The sequence below is a fragment of the Mandrillus leucophaeus genome, unplaced genomic scaffold (genome assembly GCF_000951045.1).
Source record: "Mandrillus leucophaeus isolate KB7577 unplaced genomic scaffold, Mleu.le_1.0 Scaffold72, whole genome shotgun sequence".
NCBI lineage: Eukaryota > Metazoa > Chordata > Mammalia > Primates > Cercopithecidae > Mandrillus > Mandrillus leucophaeus.
In genome coordinates this window covers 2,506,941-2,532,044 of record NW_012107808.1, presented here as the reverse complement: position 1 = coordinate 2,532,044, position 25,104 = coordinate 2,506,941, and the positions used below count along the sequence as shown (strand labels likewise).

The window sequence follows — 25,104 nt, the reverse complement described above, 5'->3', positions numbered from 1 at the left end:
TTTTTTTTTTTTTTAATTGGCAACACCTTAAAAGACAGCCTGGAAGGCCAGGATGAAGATTTCATAGTTCACTCGGTCAGAAAAAGATCCATTAAATATAGAGCAGAGATAATACATAAAATATATTTTATAAGGTCAACTTGACAGCAGTTTATATTAGTCAGATCAGATGTAGAATTCCCATTTTTTATCTAACTCAATATAAGGAGGTGGGGAAAGAAAGAAAAAAGATGAAAACAAAACATGTATGCTAAAAAGCTCCACTCTTAATTCCACTACACACAAACCAGGAATGGGGATAGGAGTAATACGTGAGAACACAAGGATATTTCAAGCATGAGGAAGATGGTCTGCTAAACAGTAATGTCAGTTTAACTGAGCTTGGATAGTGTGAATTTATAGATACAAGCAGAGTCCTGACACTGTCTTCATCAGCACTTCATGACCTAAGAAGAACAGTAACAATGGTGAAACACTGTTAGCAGAAGCGGAAAACAGAATGCAAAGCAGGTGTTCATTCATAACTGGATAATGACGGAGTGGCCTGACGAAAGTGATGACAGTAAAAGTGGATGGACCGGAGAAATATTATGAAAGCAGAAACAGGATTTACTGAAAAATTAACTAGAAGGGTTGACAGAAAAGAGTAATCAGTGATGACTCCTAATTTTTTTACTTGAACAACTAGGTTAATGCAAGAGCCATTTACTATGATCAGAAAGAGAAGGAATAGATTTGTGGAGGAAGAACAAAGTTAGAGAGGGAATCAAACATTATAATTTCACACATTTTAGAGGTCTATGACACATCTTCATGGAGATGTCAAATAAGCCACTGTGGATATCAGTTGGGGAGCAAAGTAGAAAGTTCCGAGCAGTAACTATAAATTTGAGTCTTGCCATTATATAAACTGTATTTAAAGTCACAGGAATGCATGAGCTTACCTTAAGAAGGCAAATAAAAGAAACAAAGAGCCTGGCCACTGGAAAGTACAATTTTTAGAAGTCAAGTAGCGAATGAACCATGAAGGAAACTTAGAAGGAAGAGACTGTAAAGAAAACATCATTTCAGGAAATGAAGAGATGTGAATATTACTAACAGTTTGAGTGAGATGAGAGTGAAATACTATACAGCCAATAAAAGTACAGGTGAAGTCTACATTTATTGACATGGAAAGATGGTTATGACCATATGTCAAAGAGAACAGACTCTGGAATCCTCTGCCTAAATTCAAATCTCATTTCAACCACTTAGCAGCTATGTGAACTTTGGCAGGTTATTTATCCTAACTACCTGAGTTTAATTTTCCCATCTGTACAATGGGCATAATAGTGATAATACTTACCTGAAAGGACTGTTGTCAAGATAGGTTACTAAATACAAATGGATTAAAAGTCTGCCTGGCATGTTGTAACTGCTAAAAGAGTATGCTACCATTTATTACTGTATTAAGAAACACAAATTACAAAACTATGTATATAATGATCCTTTAACTTTAAGACTTAAATATATTACATATATCTTTAGAAATAGGCAAGTTGGAAATCTAGATATCAAATTAATAAGAGTAGTTCTCTCTCAGTTCTAACACTACAGGTGAATTTTAAAAGTATAATGTTGGCTTATTTTCTTATTATTCTACTGTGAACATATTCATCATGTATATAATTCTTAATTTCAAGGGAAATTTTCATAACTCAATAGGGAAAAGTTTTAAACTTTCCTAGAATGAAAATGATTAGGAGAAAATATAAATACCCACTGAAAATAATTCAACATCAGTTTTGCAACAGTCTCCAAATGTCTGTAAATCACCAAGCAGTTAAAAATACAAAGAGGATGGTTACCTTTCTGTTTGAAAATGGGAATAGGGAGAAAGAAACATGATAAATGGAGGTTTTAACATGTTCTTCCACCTAATTCTAAGCAATTTAGACCTTTGTGAATGAGAATGCATTCATATATTAAATTCTATAGTTTTAAATAAAACAGCGACCAGGAAAAAATTTAATGTCACTTAACATTTTTCTTAGGAATAAGAAGCAAGCAGGGGGATTACACAGTGGTATTGCAGGATTACTCACACCTTTTAGGAGGCCAAAGCAGGAGGACTGCTTGAGGCCAGGAGTCAGAGACTAGTCTGGGCAACACTGGGGGACCTTGTTTCTACAAAAAAATTTTTTTTTCATAACTAGCCATGTGTGGTGGTACACACCTGTGGTCCTTTTTCTATTTTTAGATTTTTAAATCTTGTTTATTGAAAACTAAAACACACACGCCCACTAGCATAGGCCTACAGAGGGTCAGATCATAAATATCACTGTCTTCCACCTCTACATCTTGTCCCACTCACAGGTTTTCAGGGGGAAGTAACATGACTGGAGCTGGCATTTCCTATGATAACAATGCCTTCTCCTGGAATCCCTCCTGAAGGACCTGCCTGAGGCACTTCTTGATGAGGTGTCACTCTTTTCAGAAATATGTCCATGGTGGTTTGTTTGGCTTGTTTCTTTTTTCACCATTGAGTTGCATGAGTAATGTGTTGGAACTAAGGCATTAAGATGACTATGACCTTAAGACAGCTGACATTACTAGGTAAAAGGAATTTTTCAGCTCCATTATAGTCTTTTGGGACCACTGACATATATGTAGTCTATCATTTACCAAAACACCATAATGCTGTGCATGACTGTACTATGCAATACCTACTGTGACACACTAAAGTTACTTGCACAATGAGACTTCTATCTGTAGAAATTGGCAGATCCTTTGTGGTAATGCATTTTTAACTTGAAACGAATTTCATGTGAAATACATGAAAGGACAAATTTGCACCAACTATGATAAAACTTTCTTCAAATGACTAGAAAAACATACTCATAAAGATGTGCGAAATGTGGAACAGTCCACACATATCCGCCATACTAATTTATTTACTGTATACGAATCAACTTTAAAAGGCTATGAAAGAAGCACCTGCACTTCTCCTTTGCAATCTTATCCTTAAAGAGTCTCTGCATAAAGTAACAGAAACAAGAATTAAAGCCAAAACAAACATGCTATCAACTCTTGGGTCCGGTCATCAGATGAATGGAATGTTAAAATATTTTTCATTTCTAAAAATTAAGACTCTGTTTCTGCATATTTTGTAGTCAAAACAAATTCTGAGATGAAAAATTAATGATAAAAACAAACATAAAAGCCTTTGCTATCTATACATCTTCCATTTTCTTCTTTTTCCTTTAACATATTAATTGTAATGATCAAATTAACACAGTACAGTGAATATCCTGCCATTAAGACATGGTAAGTCAAGGTCTATCATATTCCTTCCAAATTTCAACTCCAAATTCTGTATCTCTTCCATAACTACACAGGTATGCAGAAACAATGCATCTGTTTAAAATATTTACAGTATGAATCTATATACCAAATAGGCAATAATACAATTAACCCTTAGGAAGCACTATGACCAGGCTTATTTATATTATTAATTACCTTAATCCCCATAACGACTCCCATAAGATAGGTATAATTATCTCTATTCTATAGGTAGGAACTCAGAAAAAATCATGCCTGTGGTCACCATGATCTCTGACTTAGAAAACAGCAGAGCTGGGATTCAACTACTACATATTTTCCCCTATCTTTAGGCTCTTCATAACTCAACTGTCATGTCATCTAATCTCCCACTCTCCCAACCACAGCACCAAAATTCTAAAAGTCGAAGCTTCACCATTTTCACACACACACATAAAACACAAACAACAACAACAACAAAAATCCCGAGCAATAACAAAGCTTCATCGCTTTCCGAGGCAGTTCTTTCCTCAAATCTACTCTAAATGAACCTTTCAATTCTTTCAACTTCAGATGGCATTGTTTCAAGTCCCCTGAGCACCATACCCCTTGAGTATATCCTATCAATATGCTTTATTTTTTTTTTTTTGAGATGGAGTCTCACCGTCACCCAGGCTGGAGTGCAGTGGCACGATCTCAGCTCACTGCAACCTCCGCCTCGCGGGTTCAAGAGATTTTGTCTGTCTCATCCTCCCGAGTAGCTGGGACTACAGGTGTGTGCCACCAAGCCCGGTTAATTTTTTATATTTTTAGTAGAGATGGGGTTTCACCATGTTAGCCAGGATGGTCTCAAACTCATGGCCTCAGGCGATCTGCCTGTCTCGGCCTCCCAAAGTGCTGGGATTACAGGTGTGAGCCACTGCGCCTGGCCCCAATATGCCTTTTCTAAGACAGGGCAACAGGTTTCTGATTCCACAAGTAAGGAGCTTGGAAATCACCATCCATCCTAACAACAAATAAAATGCTGAAGAGACTGAAAAACCAACAGTTCTTCTTGAATTCAAAAGACAGGTGAGGACACCAAACAAACCACTGACCCCAAACTGGAGAGACAAATAGCCATGGCTACAAGATCCAGGATTCACAAGCAGAAATTGCCACGGGAACCAGTGCTGAGGTAGGAAAATCTGAGCTGTAACTGACAAATTGCTGGGGGCTAAGTGGTGGTCAAGTCAGAGAATTAAAAACTTCAAAGGGACCCAGTTATAGGTGAGCCCCCACACCTTTACAGATTTTATATCCAAGAGCTCGACCAGAGTCTCACAGTAAATATTGGAGAAAAATCGCCTCACACTTCCAAGAGGGTTAAAGGGAAAGGAACATTTTGAAACATGCCACAGCATTCGCTTCTTAACAAGGCCTGCCCTCCAGATTTAATCAGAACATAATGGAACTTGGGGAAGGTTAATACACAACTCCAGCCCACACTAGCCATCCTATGACTCAGAAGCACATTTGAAGTTCACAGTATAGAGGCATAGGGATTCACTGAGACCTAATCATAAGACTATAGAACACTGCCCACAAGATTGTAGAACCTGAGACTATAGGAAACATTGCCTCTCTCTACACCTTATATTACTAAAGACCTATTTACAGAAGTTCCTTTTACTCAATGTGTCATGTCCAGCTATCAAGGAAAAGTTACAAGGCATACTAAAAGGCAGGACAAAAAATTTTGAAGAGACAGTAAGTATTAGAAGCAAACATGGTAGGAACACTAAAATTATCAAACCAGCAATTTAAAAGAACTTTGATTAATATGCTAATGGATAAAATAGCATGCATGAATAGAGTGGGGATGTGAGTACAGAGACAGAAATCCTAAGGAACAACTGAAAGTAAATTCTAGAGATCAAAAACACTTTAACGGAAATGAAAAGTGCCTTTGATAGACTTATTGCTAGACTGGACATGGTTGATAAAAAAAAATCTCTAAGTTTCAGGGTATATCAATAGGTACACCCAAAACTGAAAGCATGTAGAGGGAAGACTGAAAAAAAAATCAGAATAGAATTATCACAGAACCATGGAACCACTAGAAAAGGTGTAAAATATGTGTAATGGGAATACAAGAAGAAGAAAATAACAACAGAAGAAACATTTGAAATAATAGTGAAAATTTCCCCCAAATTGATATCAGACACCAAACCACAGATCCAGAAAGCCCAAAGAACACAAAGCAGAATAAATGTCTTAAAACGTTACATTTAGAAATACCATTTTCAAACTATAGAAAACCAAGCATAAGAAAAAGCCTGAAAGCCAAGAGAAGAAAAAGCCAAACAAACCACATTTTACCTATACAGGAACAAAGATAAGAATTTTATCTGACTTCTCCTCAGAAACTGTGCAAGCAAAAAGAGAGTGGAATAAAATATTTAAAGTTTTGAGAATAAAAAGGAAAGCAAAATTACCAACCTAGAATTCTGCACTTCAGGAAATTATCCTTCAAAAGTTATGGGGTGGCTGGACGCAGTGGCTCGTATGTAATCCTGGCACTTTGGGAGGCCAAGGTGGGAGGACTGGTTGAGGCCAGGAGTTTGAGACCAGCCTGGGCAACATAGTGAGATCCTATCTCTACAAGAAAATTAAAAATATTTAGCCATATGTGGTGGCATATTCCTGTAGTCCCAGCTACTCTGAGGCTGAAGTGGGAGGATTGCTTGAGCCTGGCAAGTCAAGGCTCCTGTGAGCCATGACCATACCACTTTACTCCAGCCTGGGTGACAGAGCAAGACCCCATCTCTTAATGAAAAAGCACACAAACACAAATGATGAGAGAGGATTCTGAAAAGAGAGGAAGTAAGAAGCAAGAGGAATCTCTTTCTTTACCTGGACAACAATCACACTGGCAGAATATGTCTTATATCCAAAGAAACAGGAAAATATATATAGGCCATTCAAAGAAAACAAAAATAAATCAAAAGAAACAGTCCTTGAAAAAGACCTGATGGCTGGTATGGCTGATCCATTCAAAAAAAGATTTTTTTTTTTTTTGAGAGGGAGTCTTGCTCTATCACCCACGCTGCAGTGCAGTTGTGCAGTCTTGGCTCACTGCAACCTCCACCTCCCAGTTCAAGCGAGTCTCACACCTCAGCCTTCCGAGTAGCTAGGATTACAAATGCCTGTCACCACACCTGGCTAGTTTTTACGTTTTTATAGAGACGGGTTTTGCCATGTTGGCCAGGCTGGTCTCAAACTCCTGACCTCAGGTGATCCGCCTGCCTCAGCCCTCAGCCCTCAGCCTCCCAAAGTGCTGGTATTACAGGCGTGAGCCACCACTCCTGGCCCATACAAAGACTTTAAAACAGCTATCCAAAAGATGCTCAAAGAACTAAAGGAAGATGTAGAGAAAGTCACGAAAGTGATGTATGACCAATATGAAAATATCAGTAAAGAGACAAAAAAAACAAAAAGAAACAAAAAAATTTCTAGAGCTGAAAAGTACAATAACTGAAATAAAAAACACTAGGAGTCAAAGGGGCAGATTTGAGCAGGCAGAAGAATCAGCAAACGTATATAGAGAAACGAAGATTACTGAGTCTGAGGAACAAAACAGACTGAACAGAGTCATATAAGTAGGACACATTCAAATGGAACAAAATATGTACTGTGGGAGTATCAGAAGGAGAAGAAAGAGACAGAATATTTGAATGGGTGAAAACTCCCAAATTTTGATGAAAGGCATGAATATCCAAGAAAGTCAACAAAATCCAACTAAAATGAACTTGAACTCAAGGAAATCTACAATGAGAAATCTTACTGTCAAACTTTTGAAAATTTACAAAGATAATCTGAAAGCAGCAAAAGAGAAGTGATTTGTCATATAAAGAATCGTCAATAGATTATGAATAGATTTCTCATCAGATATTTCAGAGGCCAGGAGACAGTGGGCCAATATATTCAAAGGGCTAACAGGAAAAAATGTCAACTATGAATCCAGACACACACACACGGACACAGCAAAACTGTTAAATACACACACACACACAGAGTAAAACTGTTAAATCCGGAGGGCTGACCTTAAGAAGCGAATGCTGTGGCATGTTTCAAAATGTTCCTTTCCCTTTAACCCTCTTGGAAGTGTGAGGCGATTTTTCTCCAATATTTACTGTGAGACTCTGGTCGAGCTCTTGGATATAAAATCTGTAAAGGTGTGGGGGCTCACCTATAACTGGGTCCCTTTCAAGTTTTTAATTCTCTGACTTGACCACCACTTAGCCCCCAGCAATTTGTCAGTTACAGCTCAGATTTTCCTACCTCAGCACTGGTTCCCGTGGCAATTTCTGCTTGTGAATCCTGGATCTTGTAGCCATGGCTATTTGTCTCTCCAGTTTGGGGTCAGTGGTTTGTTTGGTGTCCTCACCTGTCTTTTGAATTCAAGAAGAACTGTTGGTTTTTCAGTCTCTTCAGCACTTTATTTGTTGTTAGGATGGATGGTGATTTCCAATCTCCTTACTTGTGGAATCAGAAACCTGTTGCCCTGTTTTAAAGGGCATATTGATAGGATATACTCAAGGGGTATGGTGCTCAGGGAACTTGAAACAATGCCATCTGAGGTGGAAAGGACTGAAAGGTTCAGGGCCGGGCGCGGTGGCTCACGGCTGTAATCCCAGCACTTTGGGAGGCTGAGGCGGGTGGATCACGAGGTCAGGAGATCGAGACCATCCTGGCTAACACGGTGAAACTCCATCTCTACTAAAAATACAAAAAATTTGCAGGGTGTGGTGGCAGGCTCCTGTAGTCCCAGCTACTCGGGAGGCTGAGGCAGGAGAATTTTAGTGAGCAGTGAGTAGAGATCACACCACTGCACTCCAGCCTGGGTGATGGTGAGACTCCATCTCAAAAAAAAAAACAAAAAACTGAAAGGTTCATTTGGAGTAGATCTGAGGAAAGGACTGCCTTAGAAAGTGACGAAGCTTTGTTATTGTTTGGGTCTTTTGGTTGTTGTGTTTTCCCTAAATTGACAGGAAAGTGAAGACATTACCAGATAAAAATTAAGGGAGCTTGTTACCAGTAGACCTGACCTGCAAGAAACGGTCAATGAAGTCCTACAGGGTGAAATGAAAATACACTGTTTAAACAGTAAGTTGATGTCATGTGAAATAAAAATCTCAATAAAGGTAAATACACGCACAATTATAAAGTCCAGTATTATTGTAATAATGGTTTATAATTGCACTTTTTGCTTTCTACACGATTTAAAAGGCCAATACTTACTTTTAAATTATTAATCTAAAAGTTAGTATTATTGAAACTTTGGTTCGTAAACCCATTTTGTTCTATATAAAAAAATTGATGCATTTAAAGTGATTAGCTTATGGTTTGGAGCACATAATAAATAAAGAAGTAATTCTGTGACAGCAACTGGAAAGGGTGAGGGCAGAGCTGTTAAAGCAGCAGAGCTGGCCGGCTGCAGTTGTTCACGCCTGTAACTCTAGCACTTTGGGAGGCCGAGGCAGGTGGATCATCTGAGGTCAGGAGTTTGAGACCAGCCTGGCCAACATGGTCTCTGCTAAAAATACCAAAATTAGCCAGGCATGGTGATGGGCACCTGTAATCCCAGCTACTTGGGAGGCTGAGGCAGGAAAATCACTTGAACATGGGAAATGGAGGTTGCAGTGAGTTGAGATGGTGCCACTGCACTCCAGCCTGGGCAACACAGCAAGACTCAGTCTCAAAAAAAAAAAAAATGTAGAGTTACTGTATATTCTTGAAGCTAACCTGGTATAAATTGACATCCGAATTTTTATAAGTTTAGGGTGTTAAATGTAATGCCTATGGTATCTACAAAGAAAACAGAATATATACAAAAGGAATTGAGAAAGGAATTTAAACCTATCACTATAAGAAAATCAACTGAACACAAAAGTCAAGAGAAATGCAGGAAATACGGATCAAAAAAAAAAAAAAGGCTTTACAACATACAGAAAACAAATAGCAAAATAATAGAAATAAATTATTCTTCCCAGTAATGACATTCAATATAAGTGAATTAAACTCTCCAAACAAAAGACAGAGACTGGCAGAATGAATTAAAAAAAGATCCATCTATGTGTTGTCCATAAGATAATCACTTGAGATCCAAAGACGCAAACTGATTGACAGTGAAAGGATGGAAAAAGTAACCAAAAGAGAGCAGAAATGGCTATACTAATATCAGACCAAATAGACTTTAAATCAATAAAGGTTACAAGAAACAAAGAAGGATATTATATCTTAATAAAAGGGTCAATAGTGTAAGAAGACATAGCAATTACAATCATTTGTACACCTAGTAACAGACCATCAAAATATATGAAGCAAAAACAGAAAGAACTGAGGGAGAAATAGACAGCTCTATAACAACAGTTGCAGACTTTAATTCTCTATTATCACTTAATAGAATGGAGTATTGAAATACAGTAAGGAAACAGAGGACTTAATACAATAAACTAACTAGATCTTAGGGATATATACAGAACACATAATAACATATATAATAAACTCAAGCGCACATGGGACATTTTCCAAGATAGAGCATATGTCAGGCCACAGATTAAGTCTCAAAAGATTTAAAAAGACAGATATACAAAGTATATTTTGCAACTATAATGGGATGAAGTTAGAAATTGATAAAAGAACTAAAATGAGAAAATCCACAAAAACATGGAAATTAAACAACACACAAATAACCAACGAACAAATAAGACATCAGAAAATATTCCAGAGACAAATGAAAACAACACAACAAAAAACTTACGGAATACAGTAAAAGTAGTATACGGGAGAAATTTATAGCTATAAATGCTTACATTAAAAAACCAAGAATGACCTGAAATTAACAACTAAACTTTACAATTTAAGAAACTAGAAAGAGAAAAACAAACTAAACCCAAAGCCACCAGAAGCAAGGAAATAATAAAGATTAGAGCAAAGATAAAATAGAGAACACAAAAACACACACACACACACAAAAAGAAAGAAAAACAAAAATCAATGAAACCAAAAGTTGGTTATTTGAAACAACCCAAAAGAGTCACACACCTCTGGCTAGATGAACTAACAAAAAAAACAGAGAATACTCAAATTATTAAAATCAGAAATAAAAGTGGGGACACTACTATCCACTTTACGAAAATGAAAATGATTAAGAGAGTACTCTGACCAATTTTACGTCAACAAATAGAATAACCTAGATAAAACAGACAAATTCCCAGAAACACAATATCTACCAAGACTAACTCAAACAAAAAACCAGAAAATATAATTAGACCTACAATTAGTAAAGAGATTGATTCAGTAACCAAAACTTTCCTGACATAGAAAAGCTCTTTACCTAATGGCTTCACTGGTGAGTTCTATCAAATATTTCAATAACATCAATCATTCTCATACTTCTCCAGAAAACTAAAGAGGAAGGAACACCTCCTAACTCATTCTATGAGGTCAGCATTACCCTGATACCAAGGACAGATAAAGACATCACAGTAGTCCCCTCTTATCCTCAGGAAATACATTCCAAGACCCCAGTGATTATCTGAAACCATGGAGAGTACTGAATCCTACATATATTGCTTTTTCCTATACATACATATCTATTATAAAGTTCAATTTATAAACTAAGCACAGTAAAAATAAAGAATCATAAGAACAGGCCAGGAGCGGTGGCTCACGTCTGTAATTCCAGCACTTTGGGAGGCTGAGGTGGGCAGATCCCCTGAGGTCAGTTTAAGACCAGCCTGGCCAACATGGTGAAACCCCATCTCTACTAAAATTACAAAAATTAGCCGGGCATGGTGGCAGGCGTCTGTAATCCCAGCTACTCGGGAGGTTGAGGCAGGAGAATCGCTTGAACCCAGGAGGCGGAGGTTGCAGCGAACTGAGATCGCGCCACCGCACTCCAGCCTGGGGGACAACAGCGAGACTTCATCTTAAAAAAAAAAAAAAAAAGAATAAGAACAATTATAACAACAAACTTTAATAGAAGCTATATGAATATGGTCTCTCTTTCAAAATACCTTATTGTATACAATATTTTCAGACCTTGGTTGACTGCAGGCAACTGAAACTTTGAAAGCAAAACTACAGGTAAGGGCAGCTGACGGTACAAGAAAACAAAACTACCAACCAGTTTCATTTCTGAAAATTAATAGATTCTCAACAAATTACTAGCAAACTGAAATCAGCAGTATATTAAAAGGTTTGCACATCATGACCAAGTGTGATTTATTCCTAGAATCCAAGGATGGTAAAAATGTGAAAATCAATCACTGTATTAAACCACATTAACAGAATAAAGGGAAGCAACACATAATCATTTTAATTGAGGGAGAAAACACATTTCACAAAATTCAACACTCTTTTTCTTTTTTGAGACAGAGTCTTGCTCTGTCACCTAGGGTGGAGTACAGTGGTGCAATCTCAGCTCACTGCAACCTTCACCTCCTGGATTCAAGCGATTCTCCTGCCTCAACCTCCCTAGTAGCTGGGATTACAGGCGCCTGCTACCACGCCCGGCTAATTTTTGTATTTTTAGAAGAGACGGGGTTTCACCACCTTGACACGGCTGGTCACAAACTCCTGACCCCAGGTGATCCTCCCACCTCAGCCTCCCAAAGTGCTGGGATTATAGGCGTGAGCCACCGTGCCCGGCCTTAACACTCTTTCATTATTTTCAAAAAGAAAACACTCTACAAAACAGGAGTAAAAGAAAACCACCTCAACGTAATAAACGACATATGTGAAACACCCAACGTGAATATCATGCTCAATAGTGAAAGTCTGAAAGTTTTTCCGCTAAGATAAAGAACAAAAAAGGCTTCTGTCACTTCTAGTCAACACAACACTGGAAGTTCTAGCCAGAGAAATTAGATAATAAAAAATAAATAAAACTACCTTTGTCCATAAATGATTTATGATCTTTTATATAGAAAATCCTAGTTTCCACCTCCCAAAAAATGTATTAGAATAAGTAAGTTAGGCAAAATTGCAGCATACGAAGTCAACACTCAAAAGTCTATTATATTTCTATACACTAAAAATAAACAATCTAAAATGAAAATTACGAAAACAATTCCATTTACAATAACATCAAAAAGAACATTTAGGAATTAATCAAAAGAGACATATAATAAAAACTACAAAACACAGCTAAAAAGAATTAAAGAAGACACAAGTAAATGGAACCCAGTCCCCGTTAACAGACTGGAAGACTTAATATTGTTAAAATGACCATTACCCAAAACAACCTAGAGTCAATGCAAACCCTGTAATTCTAATGATGTTTCTTGCAAAAATAGAAATAGAGGAAATAAGTGAAAGTAAAACAAAAACTGTTATTTTCATTTTCTTAATTGATCTAACAAATAAATTCGTTCAAAATAGTAACAGCAACAATATATTGAGTAGCGTATGCTTGTCTGTATGTGTACTGGTGTGTGTGTGTATGTATACATATATATATGCACAAAATGAATAACAGCAATGATAGACGTAAGAGGAGGAAGGAATTAGGATTATTTTGTTATTATAAGGTATTTTACACCCCCTGTGAGGTGGTATGCTGTGATTCGAAAGTGGACTTGAATAAACTGTGAGTATATTTTATTTTTTCATGTTTTTATTAATAGACTTTATTTTTTGAACAGTTTTAGGTTTACAGAAAAACCGAATAGGGTACAAAAATTTACTATATACTCCCTGTCCCCTTCTCTTTTTCAGTTTCCTCTAATATTAACATATTAGAGGAATGCACTGGCATAGTACATTTGTTACAACTCGTAAAGCAATATTCATACATTGCTATTAACTAAGTCCAGAGTTCACATTAGGGTTCACTATTTGTGCTATACAATTCCATGGCCTTGGCAGACAAAATGTTATGTATCCACCAGGGTAACAGACAGAATAGGTTCACTGCCTTACAAATCCCCTGTGCTCCACCCATTCACCCCTTCCCAACCTTCTGGCAACCACCAATCTTTTTTTCCCCATAGGTTATAGGTTATTGGGGTATAGGTGTTGTTTAGTTACGTGAGTAAGCTCTTTGATGGTGATGTGTGAGATTTTGGTGCACCCATCCCCCAAGCAGTATACACTGCACCCTATTTGTAGTCTTTTATCCCTCGCACCCCTCCCATCATTTCCCCCAAGACCCCAAAGTTCACTGTATCATTCTTATGCCTTTGCGTCCTCATAGTTTAGTTCCCAAATATCAGTGAGAACATACGATGTTTGGTTTTGCATTCCTGAGTTACTTCACTTCAACTAATAGCCTCCAATCTCATCCAGGTCACTATGAATGCTGTTAATTCATTCCTTTGTATGGCTGAGTAGTATCACATCATATACACATACCACAATTTCTTTAACCACTCGTTGACTGATGGGCATTTGAGTTGGTCCCAAGATTCTGCAATTGTGAACGGTGCTGCTATAAACATGTGTGCAAGTATCTTTTTTGTATGACTTCTTTTCCTCTGGGTAGCAAGCACTAATCTTCTCTGCTTCCAAAGTTGTCGTTTTCCAGAATGTCTTATGGAATTATAGAGCATGATTTACAGATAGGATTCCTTCATTTAGCACTTAAGGTTCCTTTCACAAAAATTTTATTTTTTAATTGACAAAAACTGCATATATTCATGGTGTTCAACATGTTGTTTTGAAGTAAGTATATGCTGTAGAATGGCTAAAACCAGCTAATAAACATATAAGCATTACCTCACATACTTTTAATTTTTTGTGTTGAGAACACTTAATATCTATTCTCTTAGAGATTTTTCAAAAATACATTATTAACTACAGTCACTATGTTGTACCATAAATCTAACTTATTCCTTCCATCTAACTGAAATTTTGTATCCTTTGACAAAGATCTCCCTAGCTCTTGGTAACCACCATTCTATTCTCTACTTCCATGAACTCAGCATTTCTGGATTCCACATATAAGTGAGATCATGTGGTATTTTCCTTTCTGTGCCTGGGCTAATTTCACTTAACATAAGATCCTCCAATAATCAATTATTTATATTGTTGCAAATGACAGGATTTCTTTTTTTTTGTAAGGCTAAATAGTATTCTATTGTGTATACACACCATATTATCTTTCTTTATCCATTGTGAGGCATTTAGGTTGATTCCGTATCTTGGCTATTATGAATAATAATGCTGCAATGAACATGAGAATGCAGATACCTCTACTAAATACTGATTTCACTTCCTTTAGAAATATACCTACTAGTGGAATTGCTGGATTGTAATGGTAGCTTCATTTTATTTTTGTTTCTTAAGACAGAGTCTCACTCTGTCGCCCAGGCTGGACTGCAATAGCGCGATCTTGGCTCACTGCAACCTCTGCCTCCTGGGTTCAAGCGATTCTCCCACCTCAGCCTCTGAAGTAGCTGGGATTGCAGACGCCTACCACCACGCCTGGCTAATTTTTTGCATTTTTAGTATAGATGGGGTTTCACCATGTTGGCCAGGTTGGTCTCGAATTCCTGACCTCAGGTGATCCACCTGCCTTGGCCTCTCAAAATGATGTTAATGCCACTGCGCCCGGCCGGTGGTTTTATTTTTAATTTTCTCAGAAATGTAAATAAATATTTAAAGCTCTAGGGCAAACACTAAAAAAAAGCAAAAAAAAAAAAAGTATACAAACACTAAAAAAAGCAAAAAAAAAAAAAAAGTATAAACAATCTGGTAAGAAAGGAGAGAAAATGAAATCACATTAAATGATCAATTAAAACCACAAAAGACAGAAAAAGAATGGAAGACAAAAATAGGAACAAGAATATAGGCAACAAAAGAAAACAACAACAAATATGGTAATATTAATTCAACTATATCAACAATCACTTTCAATGTCAGAAGTCTAAATCGACCAACTTAAAAACAGAGATTGAGTGAATCAAGAAAAAAGACCCAACCATATTTTGTTTACAAGAAACTCACATTAAATATAAAGACACATATAGATGAAAAGTAGATGGATGGAAAAAAATATATACCATAACACTAACCAAAAGAAAGGAGAAGTAGCTATGTTAATTTCAGATGAGCAAACTTCAAAGCAAGGAAAGTTACCAGGGATAAAAAAGGGCATTACATACTGATTAAAAGGATCAATTCTCCAAGAAGACATAACAATCATCAATGTGTTATGTGTCTATCAACAGAGTATCAAATTACATGAGGCAAAAGCTGATAGAACAGCTAGAAGAAAGAGGCAAATTCACTAACATAATTGGAGACTTTGACATTGCTCTATCAGAAATGGACAGATCCAGCAGGCAGAAGACCAGTTAAGAATATAGTTGAACTCAACAATACCATCAACCAAGTGGATATAACTGACATCTACAGACTACTTCATCTAACAACAGCAGAATACACATTTTTCTCAAACTGTCATGGAAGTTCACCAAGATAAATCACATTCTGGGCCCTGAATCACACTGTAACAAACTTCAAATAGAAATCATACTGTGTCTACTCTCAGATCACTATGAATTGAAACCAGAAATCAATAACAGAAAGATAACTAGAAAATTCCAAAACATGTCGAGATTAAACAACATATTTCTAAATAACTCTTGGGTCAAAGAAGAAATCTCATGAGAAATTAAAATATATTTTGAAGTAAATGAAAATAAAAACAAAACTTTTCAAAATTGGTGGGATACAGTGAAAGCAGTGCTTAATGCATATATCTAAAATCAATAATCTGAGTTTCCAACTTAGGAAACTAGAAACAGAAGAAACAAATTAAATTCCAAGTAAGCAAAAGAAAATAAATAATAAAAATTGGAGCAGAAACCAAGGAAACAGAAAACAAGAAATACAGAAAAACCAATGAAACTAAAAGCTGGTTCTTTGAAAAGACCAGTAAGATTGATAAGCCTCTAGCCACGTTGGCTAGAAGAAAGAGAGAGAATAAAAACTGCTAATATCAGAAATGAAGGAGGGAAAACCACTAAGGATTCCACAGACATTAATAAGAATAATAAGGGTCCGGGTGCAGTGACTCACACCTGAAATCCCAGCACTCTGGGAGGCCAAGGCGGGCGGATCACCTGAGTTCAGGAGTTCTAGACCAGCCTGGGCAACGCGGTGAAACCCCATTTCTACAGGAAAAAAAAAAAAAAAAAAAATTTAGCCATTCATAGTGGTGCACACCTGTAGTCTCAGCTACTAGGAGGCTGGGGTGGGAGGATCACTTGAGCCCGGGAGGCAGAGGTTGCAGTGAGCTGAGATTGCACCACTGCACTCCAGCCTGGGCCACAGAGCAAGAACTTGTCTCAACGAATGAATGAATGATAATTCCATGCTCACAAATTTAATAATTTAGATGAAATGGACCAATTCCTTCAAAGACATAATATGCCCAAACTCATACAAGAAGAAACGGACTTACTGTTATTAAATAAATTAAATCAATAGTTATTAACCTTCCAAAATAGAAAGCATGAGGTCCAGATGGATTCAATGGTGAAAAGTACCAACTACTAAAGGAAGAAATTATCTATAATGTATTTTAGGCAATAGATGTAGAGGGAATATTTCCAGAATCATTCTACAAGGCCAGCAAAAAACTTGACAAAGATATTACAAGAAAACTACAAATCAATATCTCTAATGAACACAGATGCAAGAATCCTCAACGAAATATTAGCAAATCAAATCCAACAATGTATTATGTGGTGTAAAAGAATTATACGCCACAACCAAGTGGGATTTATTACAGATATACAAGACTGGTTCAACATTTCAAAATCAATTATTGTAATCTATCACACCATCAAGCTAAAAAAGAAAAATAGATGATCATATGATAGATGCAGAAAAAGTATCTGACAAATCCAACACCCACTCATGATTTAAAAAAAAAAAACCCTCAGTACATGAAGAATAGAGGAACTTCAACTCGAGTATCTATAAAAAATCTACAGCTCACTTCATATTTACTGGTAAGACACTAGCTTTCCCATTAAGATCAAGAACAAAAGCAAGGACATTTCCTCTCACCAATCCTTTCCATTATTGTACTGAAAGTCCGAGGTAATGCAATAACACAGGAAAAGGAAGTAAAGCGTATACAGATTGGGAAGGATCCATGTGATCATTTATGTAGAGGATTCGAAAATTTCCTGGAACAAGTCATTATACCAAGTTGCAAGATAAAAGGTTAATACACAAAAGTTCATTGCTTTCCTGTAGATGAGCAATGAAAAAGTGGAATTTGAAAATAAATTCTGTATATGAGCAATGTGTATGAAATTAAATTCCTGTATATGAGCAATGAAAAAGTGGAATTTGAAATTAAAAACACAATGCCATTTACATTAAAGCACCTAGAAAAATAAAATAGGCATAAATCTAACTACATATGTATAAGATCTATAGGAGGAAAACTACAAAACTCTGATGACAGAAATTAAAGAACTAAGCAAATGGAGAGATAGTCCATGTTCTTGGATACGAAGACTCAATGTTGTCAAGATATCAGTTCTTCAAATACATATTTTCAATCCAATCACAAAAAAAATCCCAGAAAATTATTTCGTGGATATTGACAAACTGATTCTAAAGTTTATATGGAGAAGCAAAAGACCCAGAATAGCCAACAAAACATTAAAGAAGAACAGTCAGGTGCAGTGGCTCACACCTGTAATCCCAACACTTTGGGAAGCCAAGGTAGGCAGATCACTTGAGCCCAGGAGTTTGAGACCAGCCAGGGCAACACAGCAAAACCACATCTTTACTAAAAGTACAAAAATTAGCCAGGAATGGTGGCATACACTTGTAGTCCGAGTTACTCAGGAGGCTGGGGCGGCAGGATCACCTGGGCCCAGGAAGCAGAGGTTGCAGTGAGCCAGGATCATACCCCTGCAGTCCAGCCTGCGCAACAGAGGAAGATGCTGCCTCAAAAAATAATAATTAAAAATAAATAAGGAAGAACAAAATGGGAGGAATGACACTATCCAATGTCTAGACTTACTATAAAGCTACAGTAATCAAGACAATGTGATATTGGTAAAAGAAAAGACAAATAGATCAATGAAACAGAACAGAGAGCCCAGAAATAGACCCACATAAATATAGTCAACCGATCTTTGACAAAGGAGCAGAGGCAATACAATGGATTGAACAAATGTTGCTGGAATAACTGAACACCTACATGCAAAAAAAAAAAAAAAAAGAATCAACACCAGACCTTATATCTTCTAGAGGACAGCATAGGAGAAAACCTAAATTATCTTGATTAGAGCAATGGCTCTTTATATATAGCACCAAAGACATAACCCAGGAAATAACTGATAATCTGAACTTCACTAAAATTCAAATTTTCTACTACTCAAAAGACAATGTCAAGAGGATGGAAGAAAAACCAAAGACTGGGGGGAAATATTTGAAAAAGACACATCTGATAAAGGTCTATTATCCAAAAGAATTTGTTATACAAAGAACTCTCAAAACTCAATAATAAAAAAAAAACCCCAATCAAAAAATGCGCCAAAGACCTGAACAGACATTTCATCAAAGAAGATATACAGGCCAGGCCTGGTGGCTCACGCCTATAATCCCAGCACTTTAGGAGGCCGAGGTGGGCGGATCGCCTGAGGTCAGGAGTATGAGACCAGCCTGGCCTGCATGGCAAAACTCCATCTCTACAAAAATATAAAAAATAGCTGGGTATAGTGGCAGGCGTCTGTAATCCCAGCTACTTGGGAGGCTGAGGCAGGAAGAATCGCTTGAACTCAGGAGGCAGAGGTTGCAGTAAGCCTAGATAGCGTCACTGCACTCCAGCCTGGCGACAGAGACTCCGTCTCAAAAAAAAAAAAAAAAAGAAAAAAGAAAAAAAGAAGATATACAGATGGCAAATAAGTATATGAAAAGATGTTCCACACCATATGTCATCAGGGAAAAGTCAAATAAATAAGGAGATACCATTAAACACCTAATCAAATAACCAAAACACCTGTTTTTTCTCAGTTATAACACTGACAACACCAAACGCCAGGGAGGATGTGAAGCAAGAAGAATCCTCATTCATTGCTGGTAGGAATGCGAACTGGTACAACCACTTAAGAAGACAGTTTGGCAGTTTTTTAGAAAACCAAATACCCTCTTATCCTATGATCCAGCAATCAAGATCCTTAGTATTTAACCAAATGAATTGAAAATCTATGTCTACACAAAAACCTGCATATGGATGTTTATAATGCTTTACTCATAACTGCCAAAACCTGGAGGCAACCAGGATGTCCTTCAGTATGTGAATGGATAAACTTTGGTACAGCCAGACAACAGAATATTGTTTAGTAAAAACTAATAATCTAAAGGATCACGACAAGACATGGAGAAATCTTAAATGCATATTACTCAGTGAAAGATGACAATCTGAAAAGGTTGCATGTATGATTCCAATTACATGACATTCTGCAAAAGGCAAAACTATGAAAACAGTAAAAAGAGTGACTACCAGAGACTTGGGGCTGGGAGATGAATAGGCACAGCACAGAGGATTTTTGGGGCAATGAAAATACTATTTATCATAGTATAATGATGGGCATATACCATTGTACACTTGGCCAAACCTACAGGATGTACACCATCATGAGCAAGCCCTAATGTAAACTATGACAATGGGTGATTATGATATGTCAATGTAAGCATCAGTTGTAACAAATGTACTCTAATGAGGGATGCTGACAATGGAAGTGCCTATGCACACGCTGGGGCAAGGGGTATATGGGACATCTCTATACCTTCCCTCTCTATGTTACTATGAATCTAAAACTGCTCTTAAAAAAACTAAAGTCTTTTTTTAAAAAAAGAAAAAAAAAAACAGGGCAACAGGGCATCTAGAACAAATAAAATATTACAAGTATGCTCCATCAATTTTTATCAATTTAGAAATTATATTAAAGCAGTCCCAAATTTCTTTACTACTTTAGGTCATCTGATCACTAATTACTCTTGCCTGGTTACAATTCAAGGAAAATGGTTAATTCAGACAGTACTGTTAAGCAACTATTTCCTGTGTTCTTCACATTCAAGTACTATATTCTGGTTCAATTTCACTTCTATCTGGCCAATGATCTTTCCCATTGATGATTTCTGGATTTTGGCTCATCACCTAAAATCATCCTCATTATACTTCAGGTTTAACTCATTTGCAAAAGTATTCAACATGCCACCATTGCTCCCATACAAGTCATTAAAATGTTTAATACGAGGCCGGGTGCGGTCGCTCACGCCTGTAATCCCAGCATTTTGGGAGACTGAGGTGGGCGGATCACCTGAGGTCAGGAGTTCAAGACCAGCCTGACCAACATGGAGAAACCCCGTTTCTACTGAAAATACAAAATTAGCCAGGCGTGGTGATGCATGCCTGTAATCCCAACTACTCGGAAGGCTGAGGCAGGAGAATTGCTTGAACCTGGGAGGAGGAGGCTGCGGTGAGCCAAGATCACGCCATTGCACTCCAGCCTGGGCAACAAGAGTGAAACTCCGTGTCAAAAAGAAAAAAATGTTTAATAGGAGAAGAAGGACCCTGAAACCTTTCTTGGAGGTCTCTGTCCCATGTACCATCCATGCTTTCACCAGCCTCCTTAGAATAAAACTAGTATATTAGTTATAAAGCTTGCCTACCCATACAATTATTACTGTGCTATTTCATCATATTATCCTCAAGTGTCAGACTTCTCCAAAAGAATAATATTCTTCTTATGGATATGTATTACATAAATTGCACTACCCTGATCTACAAGTCCAATAAGCCTATCAAAGAAAGGCCCAGTGAGGTGTCTCATGCTTGTACTCCCTGCACTCTGGGAGGCCAAGCAGGTAGATCCCTTGAGTACAGAAATTCAAGATCAGCCTCAGCAACATGGTGAAACCCCATCTCTACAAAAAATACAAAAAATGAGCCGGGTGTGGTGGCACACGCCTGTAGTCCCAGCTACTTGGAGGGCTGAGGTAGGAAGACTGCTTGAGCTCGAGAAGTCAAGGCTGCAGTGGGCCAAGATTGTGCCACTGCACTCCAGCCTCAGTGACAAAGCAAGACCCTGTCTCAAAAAAGAACAAAAACAAACAAAAAAAAAACAAAGAAAGAAGCAATGAAAGAAAAAAAAAAGGTCTATCATGACTTGTTCTTAACAAAATCCATGCTGGCTTATAATGATCACTACTTTTCTCAGTGCTCCATCAAGAGGGGTAATTGCTGCAGCGTGAAGAAGAGAATTTGACTCTAATTTAACTATAAGGACAATAACAGAGGAGTTTCAAATACTCAGGTGATGAAAACAGGAATACGAGATTAGGAAGAGTTCCTAAGCTAATAGTATAAAGGTAATGGTTACTGTCAACATTCATAATATTTGCAATTGGTACCACTTTGGCCTGCGAAAATAAATTTCAGATTTAATTTCAGTTATTAAAATTTATCTGTTGGGTTTCTTATCTATCTAAATAAATCTCAGTTCCTTAAGCAGATGTTTTTAATCTGAACATTCTAAATAAAAATACAACAGTTCTGGTGGAATATTAACTGCTAGGCAGATCACATGTGAAGCTATATTGGCCTTATTTTCTACATTGTGTTTCAGAGCTGGAAGAGACCCAGAGTAGACAACAAAGGCTTCCTTTTATAGATGAGGACACTGACCAAGATCATGAAGCCACCTTCTGGCATGGGTGGGCATAGAAATTAGATCTACTCAGCTGCTATTGATAATGCATCACAAAACCATGATGTCATAAAGAACAATAAGAACAAAACAAATACTTTCTTACCAACTGCACTTCACCAAAAGCACCTCTTCCAATAACTTTTACAACATCATAGTCTTCTGCCTTCATCTGTAGACCTCTGATTTTTTTCACAATTTTCTCATCTACCATAAAAAGATCACCATACTTATATCAATCATATTTATAAATATTTTAAAATAATCAACATATTTATAAATATATTTTTGTTTCAAGAAAAGACAGTTTTTAGCTAAACTTGCCAGTTTTTAAAGGCTGTTAGTTAAAAATCTAAGATATACGTTAACTTTAAAGAACCAAAACTCTCTATGGTTTATTAACACATATAAAGGAACACCACTGACTGCCAAACAGTAGCAGTTACGGCTATTCTGTTTCTGATACTGTTGCTTAGCAAGTTAGATGATAGCTGACACAGTGATGACCCAAGCAATCCTGGTGTGCACTCTGAATCATGGCAGAAAGTTGCCATGAAATTACTTGCAAGGCTAATCTTAGTAATGAATTTTGATGGCCTACTTCTCTGAAAAGTGGTAATCATACTGTATATATAGTAACTACAGATAAGATTGTTTAATTGGGAAAATACCTCAGTCTCTGCCAATTTCAAAGTAAAGAGCTTACTGTGATGATACAAAGTATATATTAATTGTTTTGAGAATTTCTTATTCTTGGAATTCAACTTCATTTACTTCTGCATTGCAACAGTAATACTGGCAAATATTAAGGGTTACCAAACACATATGGTAATAATAGTTATCACATTATTTATTATTAACTAGTCTGAAATGTCCGCAATTACAGAAGCATAAAGCTTATTAATTCTCTGGGTAATATTAAGTCTTGGAATTGTAAATATTAATTTAAAACTTCTCTTTGAACTGCTATAAATAGCCTGTCCTAAAATAGCTAGTCTTAATAATGTATTTCAAAATTTAGAACTTTATCTGCTTTGCATATTGTAATTTGGTTCTGCAATTGCTTTAAAAATAAAAGTAACAATTTTTGAATAAATCAAATGGTAAGCAAGACTTAAGTTTAATAAATAAGTTGATTAAATCAATAAATTTACAGGCTAATAACCAATCTCTTATCAAAAGTACAGTTATAAGATCAAATATGAAGTTTAAACATACTTACATCTATTTAAGAAATTATCTATGTTCTTGTTTTTTCTCAAAGCAGGAAAATCTAAATCAAGGACCAAGGAATTTAAGCCATCCTGTTAAGAAATAAAAAGAGGAAAATATAGTTTTCACAATTTCCAAGCATTCATTAAAAAAAGTCTTCTAATTTTATGTCATTTTCACCAGAAAAATGCCAACCCACTTTGATATGACAGTGTCCATTAGTTCCATATCCAACGGCTTTAACCGGTTTCCGAATCTCTGTCAGAGAATATTAGGACTGACCCTATCATGTTTTCCTGTGTTCTTTCAGCCAACAGAAAAATATCATTTCAAAACATGTATCTATTATTATTTTTGCTAGTCAGATGTCTCCTTTTCTCTCTTCAAATGGCCAAATTTCATCAGGTTTTGACTTTAAGAAATACAGCTACACTAAGTTCCCTCTTACTAAACCTGCATTAATGTTGTGCCTAGTGCAGATTAAGAAGATAAAATCCAAAAATAAATGACACCATCCTTACCCTCTGGGAGTTCAGTCTCAAAACTAAATTTCCTCCAAAAACAACAACAAAAGGATGATGCATTGTCTGGATTTCTATTTTTTCTTTACGTTTCTGTATTTCCCATATTTTCTACAATGAACATGCATTAAATTTATAATAAAAACAGAAAAAAAAACTATATACATATAATGGTGGAGGTGAAAAAACTCACCAGAAAGTAACTAAGTCTCAAATTACTCAATGGAAATGCTTGTGAAGGTAGCAGCATTTCTAAAACACTATTACATACATTGTCTCAACGCCAAGTAACTCTGTGGAAGGTAGAGGAAACATCCTCAATTTAAAGATGAAGAAACAAATTAAGGCACAGAGAAATTACATTACATTGATTTCCTCAGGGTCACGCTGTTAGGAAATGACAGCAGCAGCATACAACCTAAATCTTAGGCGGTCCAATAGATTTAACTCATCCTTCTAGTCTCAATGATCAGACTGACACGCTGCTAAAAGAAACAATGGGAGCCTGGGAGGGTAAACAGGGAAGCTAGAGGATTGCAGAAAACGAAACAACAATAAAAATAAACTTTTAGGGGACTTGGATAGGTGGAAAATACAGGGAAAATTACACACAAAATTTAGAAAGGTAATCCAGGTGGGTGTGGCAGCACACACCTGTAATCCCAGCTACTCGGGAGGCTGAGGCGGGAGGATCATTTGAGCCCAGGAGTTTGAGACCAATATGGACAACATAGTGAGACCTTGTCTCTGAAAAAAGTTTTTTCTTTAGAAAGGTAATCTACTAATTCTAGAATAACTGTATATACTATGCTTACCACTCGGTTATAGTTCATATTTTTAATTTTCATTCACTAAAAACTGTTAACACTTTATGAAAATATTATTTAGTAACAGAAAGGGACAAAGGTGTTAAGAGTAAACTATTAACATTTTTAATAACAAAACGATTTACATCCCACTGTTATCTAATACAGACACAAAGCCAATCTTGATTCTCTTCAACTAAAAGAAAAAAATACATTTTTAAAAATCCAACTTCCAGGTAAGCTGGGATTGTTAAATTCACACATTGAGACATACCCTCCCACACACATACACACAAACCACACACACACACACACACACACACACACACACTCCTCCAAAACAGCTGGACTACTTTTCAAGGATTCTAACACTTGAGCATATTAAGCTATTTTAAGTACCAAACCAATGTATCTTTATTAGTATAATTTTGATATTTCAATAAGTTAAAAATGTAAAATCTGAATCATTTATATTTTAGATGTATCTAGAATTATACTCTGTATTACAATTTCAAATCAAAGAAAAGTATA

At 36.5% G+C, this 25,104-nt stretch overlaps 1 protein-coding gene across 1 annotated transcript in view; it reads right to left on the bottom strand.

Annotated features, from left to right (window-relative positions):
* ROCK2 (Rho-associated, coiled-coil containing protein kinase 2) overlaps nucleotides 1–25,104 on the bottom strand; it is a 167,997-nt gene that overhangs the window by 85,882 nt on the left and 57,011 nt on the right. The window contains exons 2-3 of the mRNA XM_011965282.1: nucleotides 23,257–23,338; nucleotides 22,141–22,241 (exon numbers count right to left, since the gene is read on the bottom strand). Of these exons, the coding sequence (XP_011820672.1) occupies nucleotides 22,141–22,206 (66 nt within the window). The 5' untranslated portion in view covers nucleotides 22,207–22,241; nucleotides 23,257–23,338. The remainder of the gene's footprint in view (nucleotides 1–22,140; nucleotides 22,242–23,256; nucleotides 23,339–25,104) is intronic.